The sequence below is a fragment of the Eleginops maclovinus genome, chromosome 12, assembly GCF_036324505.1.
Source record: "Eleginops maclovinus isolate JMC-PN-2008 ecotype Puerto Natales chromosome 12, JC_Emac_rtc_rv5, whole genome shotgun sequence".
NCBI lineage: Eukaryota > Metazoa > Chordata > Actinopteri > Perciformes > Eleginopidae > Eleginops > Eleginops maclovinus.
This window is the reverse complement of record NC_086360.1, coordinates 24,547,392-24,568,099: the sequence shown is the minus strand read 5'-3', so window position 1 is coordinate 24,568,099 and position 20,708 is coordinate 24,547,392. Positions and strand designations below refer to the sequence as shown.

Below are 20,708 nucleotides of genomic sequence, written 5' to 3'. Positions count from 1 at the left end.
CAAGTTACATTATTACTGTCTCTGTAATGCGTTACACTACTTTTGCGTTACTTTGAGTTACTTTCACTAAAATAACCGCAAAAGTCTGACTTTAAATGCTACAAAATAGTTTATTGCAGCTCATTAATTAAAGCTATCTATCTATCTGGCAGTACATGCTGAAATTAAACTCATGCTCCGTTTAAGTGGGCTGAATAATATGTGATACCGGTAACATGACGTCTCTGTGTGTTATTAACAACATGTTAGTGGAGCCTCTGCACGGCCCTGTAACCTGCTGTATATGAACGTTAGCTCACCTTATCATTGGTGTGTTAACGGAGATTTGGCTGACAAGCTTTCTAAAAGCTGGCGATTCCACAGAGGACAGAGGCTGCAGATCTTCAACACTCTGCCACGAGTCTCTGAACTTCTCTGGGTTCAAGCAGCATAGCAGACCCAGAGAAAGTGACCTTGTGTTGCTTGGGCCTGCGCTCTCTCCTGTCTCTTTCTTGTCTTTTCTCCGAGCCTGCAGCTCTGCATTGTGAGCCTGCAGCTCTGCATTGTGAGCCTGCAGCTCAAAATTGTGAGCCTGCAGCTCTGCATTGTGAGCCTGCAGCTCTGCATTGTGAATCTGTTTCTGCAGCCCTCTTAACCGATAGTAAACAGGCTTACCGAGTTACTATTCTACCTGCACAATTATGTCTGGTGTCGGAATGTCTCGCGATGTTTGTGAATTCTTAGAAACAAAACGCCACATCATTCGGGTTAAAACGTGTTGTAACTGCATTACTGAGAATTGTGACGGGTATTTTATTACCCAAATTTCAGAAGTAATGCGTTATATTACTGCGTTACAGCAAAAAGTAATTCATTACTGTAACTCTGTTACTTTTTGTAACGCGTTACACCCAACACTGTTTATGAATCAGTTAATTAACCCAGATAGCCTACAATTAAACTGACTTCCACTGACTTTTCTTTTAATTAAAATACCTGAGAGTATTACACGATTTGAAGGATACAACTATACTCAGTGCAAAACAAATACAAGGTGGAAATTGAGTGAGGGGAGTTGCACAGTTTTCTATAGTGAAAACAAACGCTGCCTGATAAGAGGACCAAACCTATTTATCTATTCAAGCAGGACTATGAGATAAACACTTTTGACAAACCCATTCAAAGACAGAGACAAGCAGGGATGCACAGCAGTTGAAGTGTCAGAGGGATCGACCAAGGGAACTTTTAATTGGACGCCTCAAACTAAGAGCCCGCCCTATTGGTGCGTATCCTAAATCTGATTGGTCCATAATCCTATTTGCCACGCCTCCGACTTGTGACGTCACACGGGCGCTGGAACTCCACTAAGTAGCGATGATGTTGTGGTTATCCATGCTGCCGACGGCTCTCTGAGTGTTCTGTTGTGGTGAATATTGGACGGGGGAGAGCTCTCCACGCATGGAGTTGAGCTCGGACCCGGTGGTGGCAACTCTGGACATGTCGCAGGTCAAAAGCAAAGAGGACGATGAGCCTTTTGATATTGACGCGGACTACGAGAGCTTGCCACCTCATGTCTCAGTGGCGACCCACATGACAGCAGGAGCCGTGGCTGGCATACTGGAGCACACGGTGATGTACCCCGTGGACTCTGTCAAGGTAAGCTACACACACAGCTAATCACATGTGTTTTGCTTATACAACAACTAGCAAAAAAGGGCTGCTAAATGAAAACATGCTATCGGTTGCTAACCAGCGTTAGCAACCATATGCCCATCCTTAGTTAGCCTTAGCTAATATAAGCACGACAGCATGCTTGCTTCAACTGAACCAACTAGTTGAGCAGGCTAGCATGATTTAAATGGTTATACAAAATAAGCCAAACGGAGCAGTTTTACTAGTCTTCTATCTGGGTGTGATCTGCTAACATGAAAAGCTTGCTGGACGTCCTGTGTCACCTTAATTTAAAGCATTTTAACACAAATGTCTTCTCATTTTAGGCATGAGCTCGTTTTTCTCTGTGTAATCAAGTTTCCATGTTATTCCAGAGTTGTTCTTTCATTCACTGGCTCTTGTTTCTTCTCAAGGTGTAACGCAAGTCGTTACCCAGACTTACCCCTGTTACTCTTACGTAGTAGGGTAAGTGAAGGTCACGTACCTTACTCAGCTGTTAAACAGGTCAGACTGCCTTAACAGTCAAACCCTATATGACCTCAAGATATCTACAATTCGAAAGGGTCAACACTAACTTTTACAGTGTTGCTAAACTCCTCAAGTCCTATTTCAAAGTCTACTTCTGTGGCAACTCACAGGTTCATTGATCAGTAAACACAAGTCAGCTGTCTCACTGTTGAAGTCCCCAGGATAAGAAGAGAACATCAACATTAAAAATGATCTTAATATATTTTTTTAATAGGATCAAGACATTTGTTTGGCCATTAGATGAGATGAAGTTTCATTGTCATTGCTTTCAGTGAGTATCAGTACAACAAACTGAAGTTTAGTATCCAACAAGTACTACAAACAGTGGCAAAGTGCACATGCAGTACATATATAAATGAAATAATATACTTAAAGAATAAGCCTGTGTCCTGTAGGCCTATAATAAAACAGTCAAAAATATACAGTGTGTTTGTTCTTGTTGGAGAGTAACCAATGCAACTAACAGTAGAGCTGACGCATCGTACATAAATAAACTAGTTGTATGACATTAAAATGAATGTGAAACTAGTTTTGTTCCAGGGAATTCTCAATCCCGAATATTTACTAATTACATCTTGTGAAATGTGGGGATTCATCAATCTCACTGCAAACTGATTACTCGTTGGGCAGAGGACAAAAGACATTTTAGACGTCATATTGACCTCCTGGAATTTGGGTGAGCCTTCTTTTGAAGAATCTGACTAAACAAGTAATCAAGAATGAGTTAAAATAGACCCAATGCCCCTGTGTTTAACATTTCATTCAACTGTAAGTTGAGAGTTCTTTCTTCTTAAAAATCAAACAGAAACTCCTTCTCACTTCAGCTCTGTGTGAATAGTGTTTAGGACATGAGTTCATTGAATGCCATTGTTGAAGTTTATGTAACTGAATTAGGTGTTTGACTAGTTTTAAGCTTGTTAAAAATTAGCAAAGTAAACTGTTGGTTTGGATGTGAACTTTGCTCCTACAATCCTCTTCTTCTGCTCAGCTCCTGTTTTCTAACACTTGATGTGGCACAGGAAATAAAACATAATGAAGAAAAAAGAGAGAGACATTATATCCTCTTTCTTCGAGTCAAAGTCTTTCCAAATGAACCCATGTGCCTATTACTCAAACCACTGCGGCTATTTCCTCTTAAAGTTTCTAAGTTTACACAAGCACCTTCCAGAAGGTGCTCATTCAGTTTGATCAGTTCGTGTCTGGAGTTGACAAAGAACCCGTTTTGAAATTTCAGTGGATTAAAGCTGATGAAAGAATTAAGAATGTTCCTATTTCATATTATTTTGACAGTTGCATTATACAGTACAGAAATAAAAGGGCATAAAAGACACGAAAAAGAGTCCTAAATGCATTTATTTACAGCCTGTGTTTCATTAATATATGAATTGATGTTTCACATGAGAGAAAGAAAGAGAACTGGGTAACATGTCGATGTTATATCCATCTCGTTATGTCAGATTAAGGCCAAATATGTGTGATTTTGTGATATTTGGATGTTGTAATATCCCCTGTTGTCTTTTCCTGGTTTTAAAGGTTGAACGTGATGAAATATCCTGAGCTTACCAATGGGTGCTAGATGTTATAATGTGGGCCTCACCCACTATATCAACATTAATGATGATTAATTATCCCAAATGTATTTAAAATAAATGATAAAAGCACAAATGATCAAGCCTACACTATCAATGTCGAGGTATGCCAGCTGTAACTTGACTTTAGCACAATGACTGGTTTCAATAGGACATGGTAATACGTGGATAGTGCTAACAATCCACTGAAGCTGTCCACCTCTCTGTAGGAAAGGACATGCAGCTAGCATTCAGGGAGTGTCGATAAAAGGAGGCGGATCTTATCACTGATGTGCACATTGGGAATCCGCCTCGCGCAGTAGAGGGTGTGTGTCTGCAGTAACTCTTCTGTGGTGTTGATTATAAAACCGCCATAGAGACAAGACTGCTGAAGTAGAGGGGGCGTTGCCTTTTTAGGTATGCTTCAATGGTTTGGTTATCACTGTCCAACTGTGGTCCAGCATATTCATGCAGAAAGAGCTCATGGTTAATTTAATGCTATTATTAGCTTAATCATATTATGAGTACTTTAGAAAAACCCCGAAAAGTTTGTTTGCTTATAAATCGTAAATAAACACAAGGGATTTTGTTGAGAGCCTAATGAAAATATAATCTGCGTCTGAAGCAAGTCCTCTTTCAACAGTTCCTTAAAATCTCATGTTAGACCTCAGCTTGTTATTGCTATGAATTCTTGGTGGTTTTTACCCACAAAAGTCATTGTGAGCATGAGTTGTATTACAAAGATACGGTTGGACCACAGATGTACGATGCATTTGACACACTTTACAACACTTTATCACTTCACTCACTTTCAAATATAGCCTACATGTTTCCATAATCCTATATCAGCCACATATTTATTGGTATTAAATATTGAACACATTTAATATTTGTTTTTTGGAGTTAATGCAAGTCTGTTGAAAGGAGAAACGTAAGGCTTCGTTCCCTTTTTTAAAACCCTAATCACATTTAGATTTTCACCGTCTACCGCCTATAAACTTTGACTACAAGCTTAGGCGTTTGGTTATTAAGACAACGTTACTGTCTTAAGATATTTGAATCATCAGCCATTGAGAAGTTATTAATAAAAAAGAGTTCTGATCTGGAATACAGTTTGGACTATTCGTGGTTTACTTTATACCAACTCAAAAAATACCCTTCAGATAATTTCTAGATCTACAGATTTAGCCTCTCTCTGTGTTCAACAGTACAGTGTGAGTGTGGTCATGCCAACTCAAAACGTAAATCGTGCTATTAAGATCTGCGTGCCCAAAATTCCCAAATCAAGCGGAAATGTAATTGATATTTTATTGTTGAGCCAAAGGGAGGAAACACATGGAGACATGCTGAGGATAGAACAGGCCTATCTCCTGATCCAGCCCCAGATATCTTAATATAAGAAAAACATGCTTTGTGGTTTCCACATAACTTGGCATGGTTGGGTGAAAACAAAGCGCTGCCACGGCTTCCAACACCAGCTCCAGGAGAGACACGCATCACTCAGTCAGGACCTTACTGCCGCCAAGTACTCTTACTGTCAGGAAAATGTGACGGGGGACAATACACACAGAAATCATCATGGCATACAACAGGTGCTCGCCTGAAAGCCACTCAGGGGCCTCAGATACACTAGAGAAGAGAATCGGAGGATGAAACCCTCTTTATTGTCACATACATGCACACAGCAGAGCACACACAGTGAAATTAGTCCTCTGCATTTAACTCATCCTAGTACTAGGAGCAGTGGGCAGCTATCGTGCTGTCCGGTGCCTTGCTAAATATCTTAAGACAGCAGGGCCTAGGAGGTGAACTGGGACCTCTCCAAGTAGCAGTCCACTTTCCATATTTCAAGTCTGTTCGAGGACTCGAACCGACGACCCTACGATTCCCAGTCCAAGCCCCTACTGACTGAGCCACTGCTGGACTACCATTAAAGAGGCCCTATTATGCTTTTTTGGATGTTGACACCCCCCCCCCTGTAGTGTGTTTAAAGGGTTTTTGTGCATGTAAATGATCTGCTAAGGTTTAAATCCCAAAGTTCCCTCCAGAAGGAGTTTCTCCCCCACTCACTCCCCCCCCCTGCCTGAAGTGCCTCCTTGGTTTACTTCCATTACATAGTCACTTTAAAACACTCTCACTTCTATTGGCTTGTGCTCCAACACATTAAACGTGATAGGCTGAACGGCGGGACATCTCTAAGCAGTTGACCAATCACAAGAGAGCTGGAAAGCTAACCAATCAGAGCAGACTGGGCTCTGGTTTCAGACAGAGGCTGAAAAGAGGTGCTGCTGCACAGGCAGTATGAGAAAAATAAAGAGCTTTCTGAACAATAAAGCATGGAGACATGTCCCAGGAGAGAAGAAATACCAATATGATCCTGAAAATATGTCACAATGTTTTAAATATCTCTCTTTTTTTCAGACAAGGATGCAGAGCCTGCAGCCGGAGCCAAACGCACAGTACAAGAGTGTGTATCAGGCTCTGAAAAAGATTATCCAGACAGAGGGGGCACTCCGGCCACTGAGGGGCCTCAACATCACCATGATGGGAGCGGGGCCCGCACATGCCATCTACTTTGCCTGCTATGAGCGAGTCAAACGCTCACTAAGCGACGTCATTCAGAACGGAGGCAACAGCCATGTGGCAAATGGTGAATGTTCCCACGTTTCAACATCTTGATATTCGGACTGACTGCTTATACACTAAGTAACAACACCCGGAGGAGGTGTTGCATCCTGTTTACAGCGGAGAGGATAAAGTCATCCAAATATTACAAATCCAATCATGCTCTCTGAGATATGCTTATACCATCCAGTGTTTCTTTCTTGCATTCCAACAGCTGGAAAAAATGAATCACTTCAGCCTCACATCTGCATAACATGAACTTGATGTTAAAACTCTTTTAATCACAGTAATTCATTTGGACAATATATGTTTATGTTTCACCAGGTCTGGCAGGTAGTGTGGCCACTGTTCTCCACGACGCAGTCATGAACCCAGCTGAAGGTAAATCCAAAAGGCTTCTCTATGTGATGCACAGGTCTATGCTGACGCTAGCTTAGTCAATATTTGGGGATTTTATAACATTTCGATTAATGGTGCAGCCCTAATGTAAATACTTAACTTGGAAACATTAAAATAGAAGTCATTTTTCTTTTAAAACAATTATCTTTTTGGTCAAAAGAAACAGCCTCGTCATCTTTTTAAACGCCTGTCCCTACCATGTCATTTGAGATTTTTAAAAAGCGGTTACATTGCATATGGGAAATAATATTAACACAGTTGCTTTTGCCTGTCCATGGCTCAGTGGTGAAGCAGAGGATGCAAATGTACAACTCTCCATATCGAGGGCTGTGGGACTGTGTTCAGACCGTGACGCGTACGGAGGGAGTGGGAGCTTTCTACCGCAGCTACAGCACGCAGCTCACCATGAACATCCCCTTCCAGGCCGTGCACTTCATGATCTACGAGCTGATGCAGGAGCAGCTGAACCCCCACAGACACTACCACCCCGGCAGCCACATCGTGTCGGGGGCCGCAGCAGGAGCCCTCTCCGCAGCAATAACCACCCCGCTGGACGTTTGTAAGACTCTGCTCAACACTCAAGAGAACGTAGCGCTCAGCTCCGTGAACGTCAGCGGACAGTTATCGGGGATGGCTAACACCTTCAGGACAGTGTACCGGCTCGGGGGTCTCGCGGCCTTCTTCAAGGGGGCCCAAGCTCGGATTATATACCAGATGCCCTCCACTGCCATCGCCTGGTCAGTGTACGAGTTCTTCAAGTACTTCCTGACAAAGCAGCACCTGGAATATGAGGCGGGACCTCGATCGATGAAATAAAGAAGACTCCAACCTGAAGCTACATGAGCTCACTGTGTGTGGAAATACCGTAAGATGTCGTCACACAGGGGAGTCGTCACGTTGAAGCAGTTGCTGAACTTGATCACATACCTAAATCTGTGTGTCTGTAAAGTTAGAATGTAGCTGCAGAAGCAGGAAATGCAACAGAGGTAAACTTAGAAGAGTTCATCTTCTTCTTCTTCCACTCCACAGACGCTCACCTCATCCCCCACGCTCTCTCTTTTCCACATGTGGAGAGCGTGTAATTAAGTTGTCTTGAATGATGTTTATAGTTTTTAATATTGGAACTGCTTATTTATTTTGTTAGCTTGCAGAGGCTTGTGTTTTACAGATGCGGAAAGAAACTCAGCGCCGTTAGTTTGTTTTGTTTCATCGCGTATTTATTAACAAGAAACATTGCAACACATTCCTCATTTTCACTCCACGGCAAACAGAACAGTTGCGCTTTCCAAGTGCCTCATGGTTATTGTGACTTCTTTGCTTTAGGTTTCATTGCAGAAGCTAACCTTCTTTCCTGAGCCCGTCAAATCTGATCTTGCTAAACTGAATGATGTTTTGGTTACTTCTGCATACAAATATCAAATACCAGTCTGCAGCTTTTTAATTTGTTGCACTTTCATACGCTTCTAAGTGCAAAACACCTTTTTTGTCATACACCGTAAAGGTCCACTTATTTGCCTTCTTGAAGCAAACAATGCCGCTGACGTACGCACAATAATAGTGTCATTGACAGATACCTGTTGCAGAAAGAAGGCAGCTTGTTTATATGTATTCAAAAACAGGATTATATATTTTGAGGATGACTCTTTTTCAGAAATGAGTTAGCGTCTCTCTACTTTCACAAAATGATGTTTTGAATTCTGTGTCGTATTGACTTTAAGGTCATAGATGTGTATATAACATGTTTTCAAAAATATATCTTTGACTGAATTTAAAGTTCAGACTCTCTGTGATAATAAAGTAACACCATGCCTTTTATTTTGACCCTGTGAGGCACACTTTGTCGCCGTGAAAAGAGTAAAAGCCTAAATCCGCTGGCAGGCAGGCAACGCTGTTTCTTTTATTCCCTCTCATCCTGTTATAGTTTCACATTTCCTGTGTGCTCACTGCCTTCTCCACTCAGAAGTCAAGACAGTCCTCCAGACGTTGATGCAAGCATCCAGATTTATTTGTTTTGAATTAAACAGTCTGTTCTTTCCTTTGGTTAGAGTTCACGGAGTTCGTCAGATTCCAGCGGTCTCACAAACACTTTAGGAGCAGATTCTTTAGGAGACATATTAATATGCCAAAGACGTGCATTGTATTCTATGCATCTTATTTTCAACCTGTAAATACAATTATGTTTGCCTTCCTGCTGTGAATTATAATCATGCAACCTATGTGCCCCCTAGTAGTGTTAAAACCCCTCATCACTTGAACTTATTTAGAGGCTTGTTTTCTGAATATGTCAGAAATAAAAGTCCTATAACCTCCTAAAGTACTTGAGAAATATGTTTTAAAAATACCATGATTGCGTTATTGTTGTTGACTGATAAAATACTTAATTTCAATACAGTGGTGATCTCACATGAAGGGATAATGTGTTCTCAATTGGCTTGAATATATAAGTGTATAAATTAGCATAGCTTCATGATGTTTTATTATAATCTAAGTGAGTTCACAGTAGGATTCACTGACAGAACTCCACTGAGTTTAAATGAATCCTGTGGTTAAGAAAAATAAATGAAAATATAACTTTTGAATATGAATCGCATTCTGCTATTTTGGCACTCCCACATCATCCTCACCCTTTGTTGTACTTTTTAAGTGTCAAAATAGTGTGGTTTTTTTCATAGATGCTGACATTTGAAAGGACACAGGAGAGATGATATGCTATATGGGTAATTCCGTAATGTAAATAATTTTACGCTGATCACGCACAAATGTTTGAAGCAGGAGTCGGGATGGTTTTTGAGAGAGTGCCACCTCCAGAACAGGAATGCGCGGAAGTATGGCCATGCAATGATGAATTGATTGTGTCAATGCTGCTACAGTTTGTAACACTGGAGCTGAAATAAACATGCAAGTGAAGAACTGTGTGTATATGTGTGTGAGAGAACCAGTATTAGCCTGGATAAGCTATGTCCTTAACCCGCTCATACTGGGGAAATGTTGGTTGTTTTTTTTATTCTCTCAGATAAAAAAGTATACAAACATCAAGCACTTAATATTTCTAGTTAAAAACCACAACCTTTCCAATGCAACTATATCATATTTCTATATCTTCCACTCACTACTGATGTAATTTCTCAACATATGCTGTTAGTGCTCACACTTTTCTTGTTTAAACACTGCTCATCTGTTTTTTGGCAAATTATAAAAGCTCATATTGAATATGAATTATAAGGTTACTACAGTAAGACACCAATCAAGATATACCTGCCTTAATTGAAGTAGGGTAAACATTGACATTACGGAGACCAATCATTTTAAAGCAGCTCTATATGCATAGTTAAATACCATTAAGTGTGAGATGTCTGTGGATCTACCCTTTGGTTGATTGTGAATCCTGCAGTAGTTCTTGATCTCCAGTAGAGGGTGGTATGGTATCATTTAAAGGCTGTTGTAACACACACACAGCGGGCTATCACCATCATCACAAACACAATGATAACCAGGTGATTTCATTATGTTTGGATCCACATGCTGGAGTCATAATCAGCCCAGAATTGTTGGCTCTGTGTTTATGTTTGCCTCACAAGACTAAACTTAAACTAAAAAACCCACATGCCATTAAACCTAAAAAAAAACTAATGTAGCACCTACAAGATTTAGCACATTTGAAGCTAACAGTGGTATGGCTAACTTGAAACATGTATCTGCATTATTATGTAAGTCACTGAGAGTAAAAGTGTCAGTAAGAATGTGGATGTTACATGATTGGCCAAAGACAAAATAAAAATATAGAAAAAATGTAAACCTTTTTTACTTTTTCACGAAAGGATATCGACATTGAGACCATGAATGCTCAACAGGCAATTTTTTTTTAACTCCACAGTTTATATTTAGGTGAATACAGTATTTCAGCTGTGTTTCCCACACAAGATACAGTATAGCAACAGAAAAACAACACTAATCAGATTTTTTGGGGAGATGCAGACAGTGGAGAGCTTTATTCCAGACCAACATGCCTCAGGACACGTACACTTGTGCTGTAAGGCTGATGTCCCTGATGTGTTTAGTTTTCGCCCTTGTCCATGAGCAGGTTGTTTATCTGAAGCGCACAATGAGCGGCCCCCTCATCCCATGTCCTCTGTCCTTGTCATACTGTTCTCTAATCACTCTAATCTGAAGTAAACTGTCCCACTACTTGAAATCTTTATCCCACAGATAAGTACACTGGAAAATAACCCTTCTCTCTCTCTGTGTGTCTGCCTGTTTTCCCGCTGTTTCTATCTCTCACACACACATACACACTGATCACAATCAATGTTCGGACAAGCAGCAGTGTATCTTCTGATGGGAGAAGAAAGGCAGCTGCTCTACTGGTACCGTAACATGAGGGATCCAGTTACACTACCTGAGGAAGTTTATGAGTGTTCCCATGTGAAAAAGATCAGGGCTGTTTTAAACCTTCTTATCAACTCCAGCAAATTTGTCCGACAGTCACGGCATATTTGAACGCTGACAAAGGCCGTCTTTGTGGTCGGGGTTTGGTTTTCGTCCTCATCTGTTATGAAGATCTGCTTGTTTTTCAAAGCATCATTGGCCACCTTGAAGAGCACGACGACGGCTCCACGACCACACTGCAGCTCACAATCAGATCCCTAAATATAGAGACAAAGAAGTCTTCATAACAAAGGCTTAAAGGGGCCCTATCATGCATTTTCGATTTCCCCTTTCCTGTGGTGCCTTTTTTTGTGCATGTAAATAGTCTGCAAAGGCTAAAATCCCAAAGTTCCCTCCAGTGGCATTTTCTCTCTCCCCACACTCCCTCCATGCCTGAAATGCCTCCAATGACATCACTATGTAACACTTCTATTGTCGAGCGCTCCAGCACATGGTTTGTGATAAGGGGCGGGACAGCTCTAAGCTGTTGACAAATCACATCCAGCTAACCAATCAGAGCCGACTTGACTCTGATTTCAGACAGAGGGTGAAAGAGGTGCTGCAGCACAGGCAGTATGAGAACAATAAAGAGCTTTTTGAACATTAAAGCATGGAGACATGTCCCAGGAGAGGCGCAAAATACAAATATGAACCTGAAAATGAGCATGATAAGGCCCTTTTAACACTGAGTTTCTTTGTTTATACTGGCTTTATTCCAAATCCCAGGAAAATCTTAAAATTCAGAATCTATGATCCAAGTATAGAGGAGGTTAGGCCAGGATTTCATACCTTCTATTCAACATTTACTTGACAAATCCAGTTGATCCAGGAGGTGCTGAAACAGATTTAGAGACATTCCCCGAGCCAGAGAGCCAAACAGACAGGAGGATGTTGTTTTTAAGTCTTCTGTGTCTGAGAATCAATGTACCGTGTCCCTTTGAAACGGCGGAAGTGCAGGTATTACAATGGCAAGTGCCAAAATAATACTTCTCCTAACCTTCAGCTTCACCCTTCAACAAGCTCCTTTATCTGATGAGCGTGTTCGAGTGCGGCCTGAGACACTGACAGACGCTGAGAGATACTGACAGATTTTCAATGCCGTCAAAACAGATGCTATCTGACCTCTTCATGTCTAATTACCTGTTTACTCCAAGGGCATACAATGGATGGTGCTGTTGATAAGAATTCAGTTTAGTTTAAGGAAATAATTCAGATTCTAGATTAGTATTTTATCAAAAGTTGTTTTTTTAGCTTTCACATTCTTAGATGTTGTTGGATTTTATGGTACAATTTAAGCTCATGTCCATCTGTAGTGTAAAAGGGGAATGATCAACACTTAAAATAGAATCCTTTGGAGACAGCCGGCAACAGGAAACGTTCGTGATCATCTTCTGACACTTGTAGCCATAAGACAAATCACTCATAAGGGAAACTACTTCACAAAGTCAAACAGGTTATTGGTCGGAGAGCTCTTACTGTAAGTCTCTCTTTATCATTTCCATCAGCCCTCTGCTCACACTTTGGGTGTGTTACAACAAACTTACCCTCCTTAAATATGTTAAACCCTAAATCCTGCATGCCATCTTATCAGCTCTGTACTGAGGCAGCATGCCAACCTGCATGGAGTTATGCTCTGATGCTATTCAACTTTGGTATAAATATTTCTCAAGAAAAATTCAAGAGAGCTCTTTAGGAAATGTGTACACCCCTTATGTTAGTTAACAGAATTTCCTTACAAGTGTTTTTTTCACTCTGTACTATTCCATGTTTGAAATGTTTGTATTGTATGTTTTAGGACATGTGCACGGTGCATAGTATGACTTTGGCCAGCTCATGTAAAGAAGGTTTTATCTCATTTTGTCATACATAAATGCTTAAAATGTAAATATGTGATTTATGATGACACTGTACTGTATGTTCAGTATTAATACAGTTAAAGATAACAAAGTACATCCACCTGTGTGTGACCTGTGGCAGGGCCGCTCAAGGACATAGCGTGTCTCGTTCTGACACACAGCTGCAGGCATTCTAAGCTAACGGCTAAATTGCCACGGGACCAGATAATGGATAAGGTCCACAGCCACAATTAGACCGCCCATGATTTAAGTAGATGATAAACCTTGGACTATTTAGCTTAGACGTATAGATCTGGTCATTCTAATGTCTCAAACTAGACACTTTTTACATCTTATGTTACGAATTTTGGTAAAAAATAACCAAAAGAACCCCCAAAATATCGATGAAGTTTAGTTTGTATCGAATTGATGTGCGTTGTTTTGAATTTGCCTATTGTGTGAGTGGTTTCAGCAGTCATCTGACACCACATTTTAAGTGGAAGATTATAATTAAATGCTAGGAAATAAATGTTTTCATTAAGTTTGATGATGAATATCGATGAATGAGACCCTGTCAGATGGCTTTCCAGTTTCAGATCACCTTCTCCTACCCTCTGTCCGTCCCAAAGTGGCAGTGATGTTAACAAACAGGTTTTGTAACCATAATAATCTTTATCACATTCATGAGCCACGTGCCTGCTTCTCCTGACAAAACTTTGAGAAAACATACTGTTTTATTTAAGCTGCACTTCAGACTTTAATCATCACTAAATGATTTTAGTTCCTACAGTACACTTCTGCTTGTGTTAGTGCATCTTGATACTGTGTGTTTAACTTTGAATAAAACGTTTTGTCTTTTTATATCTTCTTCCATCTGTTCCTTTGTTCTTTCTGATTGTCTACAGTTTTTGTATGAACTCATCTGTTTAATGTTTTTCGATGATCACAACCCAGATATAGTTTATCTTCATATAATCAGGACAGAGGCTCTTAAGGGAATCGGCTTTTATTTTTGTTGGCTCTATTTTGCAATATCAAACTTATCTCTGTCTTGTCTTGTGTTGTAATCTAGTTTTACTGTCTAATCAGAGCTGCTCCAGAACTACATAACTATAAGCATAACTATTTTACATCCATATTCTCTTCTATGTATGTCTACAAATATATTTCATATTATTATTATTTAAAAATGTGAGTCAAACTGAGCTTTAATACAGAATTGACTGAAAATATGACTGTATATGTGAGGAATAAGCTAAGCTCAAGTCATATGATTTATATATTTCTTATCAGATAAAATGTATCCACATTTATTTAACAACGAATCAACAAACCATTTTCCAACGACGTGTCAGTCGACTTGAGATTGTTCTTAAACTATAACAAAATGACAGAATCTGTGTCGGAGCAAAACCCTTTTAAATGGCACAGTGGTAAATGTAACACGTGGGTTCAAATCAGGCCAAAATAACAAAGACTTTAATAGTGAACAAATAGCCTAAATATCAAGGAAACTAAACATAGGTGTATGACTTAAATCATAGTTCCACATCCTTTCCCTTTCACCATAACGTGGGCCCCCAGGGACCACTGTAGTCCCACAGGTAGGGTCTGTATTGATAGGCTTTGCAGAAGGATGTTATAAGTGAAGTTCGGACCAGCTCGTCTCTCAGGCCCAGTCCCTCCACTTTGTCCCTGCAGAACTCTGACGTTTGCTGCTTTCGTTTGGTCTTGTACCTCCGGTTCTGAAACCAGATTTTCACCTGGGTCTCTGTGAGTCTTAAGGTGCTGGCCAGGTTGGCCCTCTCTGGGGCCGACAGGTATTTCTGCTGGTTGAATTTCTTCTCCAGTTCAAGCACTTGGATGTGTGTGAACGCAGCTCTGGAGCGCTTCTGTTTTCCCACGGAGGAGAGACTGCTGGACTCTGAGGTGCCGGGACAGGATGTGTCCAGACAGTCTGTAAAGTAAAGATGTGATTAAGTCATTAAGGGGGGAAACTACACGTCTGCATGTCAGGCTGTGAAGTGATGGTTCAAAGAGAAGTTCAGGATTGTCAATGTAAACCCCTGGGAATAAGGAAAATCATTTTCTCCTTAAAGCCAAACATTTATACAACATAGCCACACATGCTTATACTGACCTGTAATGCAATGATGTACCTTATATAAAACAATATTCTGCAATGTAAAGTGAAATAAATCTATTCATTATATTGCTATTTAAAGTCTGCAGGAGCTCACCTGTCTGCTCTCCAAACTCCTGATCGCTGAGTTGCTCTGAGAACTTTTCAGCTCCTTCTCCCCACTGTGAATATCTTTCCATCTTCTGTGAAACGTGTTTGCTGTTTAATCTCGAGCTGTCCTTTAAGGAGAGGATGTCCTCAATGAGGAAGGAGGTCAGAGGTTTGTCGGTGTCTGACATTTCCATCCTGTAATCCACAGATTAGAGGCCTCTCGGTGGCAGAGTGTTGAGCAGTGTGTGTCCTCACACTCTCTCACCGGCTGAATTTATACAAGAGCAGGGCGGGTTCACTTAAGCTGCACCGGCAAGAGAAGGAGGCGGGACAAGAGGAGCCAAATACTACATCTACTTTAAAAGACTTTCCTTTTCCTCTTCAGACTTGACGGGAATTTCTCAGATCAAGCAATGGTGTCTTATTTTAAATATATATAGTTTTCATGCAATATGTTTCGATAATGTTGATGATGATGTGCACATGATACACACAAAAAAAGCTTATAATTGTTAATTAATGCACAATTAATGTACTTTTAATCTAAAAAATATACATGAATGTATAGTCGCACATAATAAAGATTATATCCAGTACACCTCAGTTCAGAAACCAAGCCTAAACTACAGTCCAACCTACATATAATATATAGTATAAATGAACGTATTATATTGAATTATACAGATAGGTGTCTAGTCATCAATATCAATATCAATATCTAGTCTATCCTTAATATAAATGAAATGGACCAAATATCAAGAACTCCTCTTTGTGAAATTAAACTTAAAAGTTTATTTACTATACGACATGTTTTATTCCCATATTTTTTATGAGCCACACACGTTACATAACAGCACACGGGTTGTTCACTATAGACACCCGGGTGCAAAAAAGCATCTGTCTTTCTATAATCATAAACCAACGACCAACAATTAACAAAGTGAGCTAATTTACTACCAGATAGGGAATCAGTAAATTCATATGGAGAAAAAGTGTCCATGTGTTTGTCCAGACAGTAATATTATTGGAGTAAATCTTGAATAATCTCTCTCAAATGTAACGTTAAACTTAAAAAGGTGTATGTCTCGTCCTCATGCCCTCATGAGCTCATCCCTGTGTGTGTGTATAGGGGGGGGGGGTCAGAGTGGGTGGTCGTACCTACTGCAGCACTAATGACTTTGACACATTGAGGCCGGCTCCTGAAACAGACACACTCATTGCTCGGTGTTTGTTTATTTGTTGTTCTCCGTGGCTCATCCTGACTTTCTCCAGGAGAATGAGGCGTTTACTGGCCGTGTCTGCGCTCCTCGGGGAGTTCATGCTTCAGTTGGTAATGCATGAATGTAGGTATGATAAACATGATCCTCCCCGTGCCCCTTGCCCTGGTGACTCCCCCAGCTTCCTTGGCACCAACCCCACACCAAGTTTCCTTACTTATTTTTTCCTGTGCTGCGTTCACTATAAAAAGCCATCTGTTTAAAATCTACCGATGTTCCTCTTAAGCATTAGCTGCTGTCTTGTCAACACAGCATTAAGATCCTCAGTACGATACGTTTCACCTTGAATTCTTTGTCTGTGACCGTCTGTCTGCTAAAGTATGTTGAGCTGCAAGCACAGGAGGCTTTTATCCCTCTGTCTGGGTACGGTCTTTCTTTCGATTTATCTTAAACCATTATGGATTTCACAACAGAAAAGGATTAAAGCTTCCACTTTATATCCAATCTCTGATTCCACTGAAGTTTAGGTGTTTATTTCTAGTGTTTGTCTCCTTAATATCACTTCATCAAAAACATGTTTAGTTGTCATACACAGAGATGCAGTCAGCTCAATGACAGGAGCAAAACAAAGGCATAAGTGAGAGCGCCTCCACCGCCATGCTGTCATCCTCTGCCCTTATGCTGAGACAATCCTCATGATTGCTCTCAGTTGAAAACGATGACATTTCCTTCCTATTTGTTGTCTCCTGATCATTCATTGCACAGATACTCGGCTGCATATTTGTGCACTCAGCAGCACCTCTGACCTTTTAGCCCGGGGAAGGCATTTGTCTTCTGCAGTTTAAACTATGTGGTGACGATGTTTTTCTTCTAGACACCGAAAGTTGTTGTGCCATCAATCTTCCGTTGTGTTGCCGCTGCTTCTTTTGTCTGAGAGGACAAGAAGTCAGACGTTGTTGTAACTGTAGATTTGTCACAGTTGTATCTGCTCAGCATCAGTGTTGTATTATACAGTAGCTGCACCTGGCCTATTGCACAACTTCTTCACGCCATGTATTGTCTGGCATGGTAAATATGTCATTGGATTGTACGCGGCATTCAGTGGTTAGGAAATGTAGTAGACTTCAGTTCAATAATCTGAGTAGATCTGGTACTTATGACTTTATTTACCAAAGTAACGTTATGCCAATTATTCTGTTCACTAACTTTAATCTGTGTGTTTATGATGTGTATTGATTTATACATCCTCCACTGATGAGATGTCTATATTTTATTCTCTATATATCGTTTTAATTTAATGTGTGTACGATGCTTTGATTACATGCTGGGATCAAAATATCCGATCTGATCTAATTACCGTAGAATCAATTACTTAAGTTACTTGGAGTCAATTCAAATGTTTCCTCATGCTTACATTGTATGAGCTTATAAATGTTATCGATTAAAGCGATGAGTTGAATACACTTCAGGGTTTTACAGTGCAGACAAATGTCCATTTTGATAAAGTTGTCTATTTTAATCTTTTTATAAAATTCATTTTACAAAAACAAAAGTTTGTATACGTAGCGGTGTAACATTTTGCGTATTATAAAAAGAACTATAAAGTAGAATAAAATGGAAGTAAAGTACAAGTACCTCAAAAAGTACTGAGTAAATATGTAAATGTACTTAGACACTATCCACCCCTGCACAAAGCCTATTTGCTCGTCATGTTGGTAAAAAGGAACCTATTGTCATGTGAAAGTGATGTAAGAGTCTTCCACAAGAGGGAGCTTTAAAGCCAAACATCACAGGGCAACAAAGCCAGCAGCCACTTCAAACCACAGGAACAAACACACAATGAGCTAACTCACCAGAGGATTAGTGTGAAGAGAGTCTGATTATACTCTGTCAATAGTTATCTTTCATCGTGGTGTAGCACATAACTTTAGTGGTCACAGGGTGGATGTTTGGACAGAGGAGTCTGTGAATCATCTCCACATCAATCATAAACAGATTATCAGACTGAGAAGGCTACTGCACCACCAGAGGCATATCTGACTTCCTAACAGCTGACGTAATACAGCATGAGCTAAACTTTTGAGTAAACTATAATGGTTGTTTCACTGATGACCAGACTCACGTCATCCTATATTTAAACTGACCCTCATCATCGCAGTGTAATCTAGCATCTTTATTTACCCTGCTTTCATTCAGGTATCTCTCTCTCTCTCTCTCTCTCTCTCTCTCTCTCTCTCTCTCTCTTTCTCTCTCTCTCTCTCTTTCTCTCTCTCTCTGTCTCTCACACTACACTAGCTATTGTTCTGCTCCATTAGCAGCTCAGTTGCCCGCTGAAATGATCCTGTCTGCATATCAATATACTATATTTAAAAAAGTTACAACCAAAAAACACCTGCACATGAACTACGTTATTCTCCAAATTCTCTTATAGATTTAACAATGTTTTACGAAATCTGTGAAAGTATTTTTTGATGATGTTGCCTATTTTCTGGACTCCTCTCTCCAGAATGCATGTTGCAACATATACTGTGCGGCACCGCTGCACATATTGAATTCTTAGTCATATTCTTATTGTATTTACTTTTTGTGTATTCATATAGCTGGAAACTCTTGTTGTTTTAAAATAGTTTTAAAGTGATAATTTGTATACTTGATTCCTGATATCGTGTTTATGTTGTGTGTAAATCTACTTGGCAATAAACCTGATTAAAAAAGGATTGAATTATAGTATTTCTGACAAAATGTGATTGATTTTAGAATTAATTTTATGTATTTATAGTTCCTGAATGAGAGTACATGGGTCAACCATCATTCACACACCCACACACACACACACACACACACACACACACACACACACACACACACACACACACACACACACACACACACACACACACACACACACACACACACACACACACACACACACACACACACACACACACACACACACACACACACACACACACACACACACACACACACACACACACACAATCTGATCGGTTGAAGTGTCTCTGGTCTCCTCTCTGTCTGCAGCTTCATCCTTATCTGAGTGGAGAAGCTCCTTCAGCTGCTCTCTGCTGTTTCTCCTCCTCAGGCCCTTTAGGTCAGAATCCATTAAGGGCGAAACACCAACACACACTCCACTTACAGTCAATTAACATATAATATAATTTGACACCTATATAATATTTTAAAAAAATATCAGGCATGTGGAGCACACAGGCAAGGTTGGTGGACTTAATAATAAAAACGACATATTTTTTATACCGTAAGCTTTTGGTGCGAAGTTTAATGTAAATCCACTTAAATTACATAGTGGATTACCAGTTTTTCAATGTTTTACAAGATGCAAAATAATATATTACCTTCAGTTTGTAGGACTAAGTTAAACAGCACGAATTCAAATAAAACTAAGAGCTATTTCTTTGCATTGCGACTGGATTCCTCCCTATCTGCGGCTCATCGGTGAGTGACAGGTCGGACTGGAACTGTTTCCCGTGTGATTGAAAGTTTGAAGAAGTTAAAGAGCCACTGTGTCTGCGGGTTTGTTTACCAAGCAAAGCTCCGGGACAGGACAAGCTCTCCAGCCTTATCAGCGGATTTGTGAATGGGACAATAATGAGGTCAGTTTGATAGAGCAGCCCTGCAGGTCAGATGTCACTTCATCCATTAGCTGTTTGATGGCCCTCTTTGATAACAACACACAGAGGATAGCGCCACAACCGGCTAACTAAAGGGTTTCTTATCAGGTATGTTATCTTTAATTGGGAATTAAAAGGAATTACACATTTTAACTGAATTAAATGACCTATTTGTTATTATTTGGTCAAAGAATAAACATTGTTGACGTTTAACAAACGTTTTTTAACACTGTTTTTGGTAAAAGTCCGGCAGTGTCTCCTTCTACCAATGCAGAATAATAATTCAATAAATCCATTAAAACACAAATGATGTATGATAACTCTTACAGAAAGAAGCTAATTGGTAGCATTAAAACGAAATAACACGAACTTTGTAACCAATATTTTCTAACCTGATTTTCAAATGTGTAGATAATTTGAATATTCGTGGGACAATATTAAAGGATACCATATTTTTTAAGACAATAAATATCCACCAATTATTTATTATTATTATAAGACTTTTTTAACAACAGAACAATTACAAAAGACACATAAACAATATATACAAATTTACCATTGAAATATGCTATAATACA

At 39.8% G+C, this 20,708-nt stretch overlaps 2 protein-coding genes across 2 annotated transcripts; one reads left to right on the top strand and one right to left on the bottom strand.

Annotated features, from left to right (window-relative positions):
- Positions 1 to 1,338: 1,338 nt before the first annotated feature.
- Positions 1,339 to 9,355, top strand: slc25a37 (solute carrier family 25 member 37). The gene is made up of 4 exons (XM_063897842.1): positions 1,339 to 1,635; positions 6,168 to 6,396; positions 6,696 to 6,752; positions 7,054 to 9,355. Exons 1-4 carry the CDS (start codon positions 1,438 to 1,440, stop codon positions 7,584 to 7,586), a joined length of 1,017 nt encoding a protein of 338 aa, XP_063753912.1. The 5' UTR covers positions 1,339 to 1,437; the 3' UTR covers positions 7,587 to 9,355.
- A 4,665-nt stretch (positions 9,356 to 14,020) lies between these two features.
- Positions 14,021 to 15,520, bottom strand: nkx3-1 (NK3 homeobox 1). The gene is made up of 2 exons (XM_063896496.1): positions 15,271 to 15,520; positions 14,021 to 14,987 (listed from the first exon to the last, which is right to left on the bottom strand). Exons 1-2 carry the CDS (start codon positions 15,455 to 15,457, stop codon positions 14,593 to 14,595), a joined length of 582 nt encoding a protein of 193 aa, XP_063752566.1. The 5' UTR covers positions 15,458 to 15,520; the 3' UTR covers positions 14,021 to 14,592.
- Between the last annotated feature and the right edge of the window lie 5,188 nt (positions 15,521 to 20,708).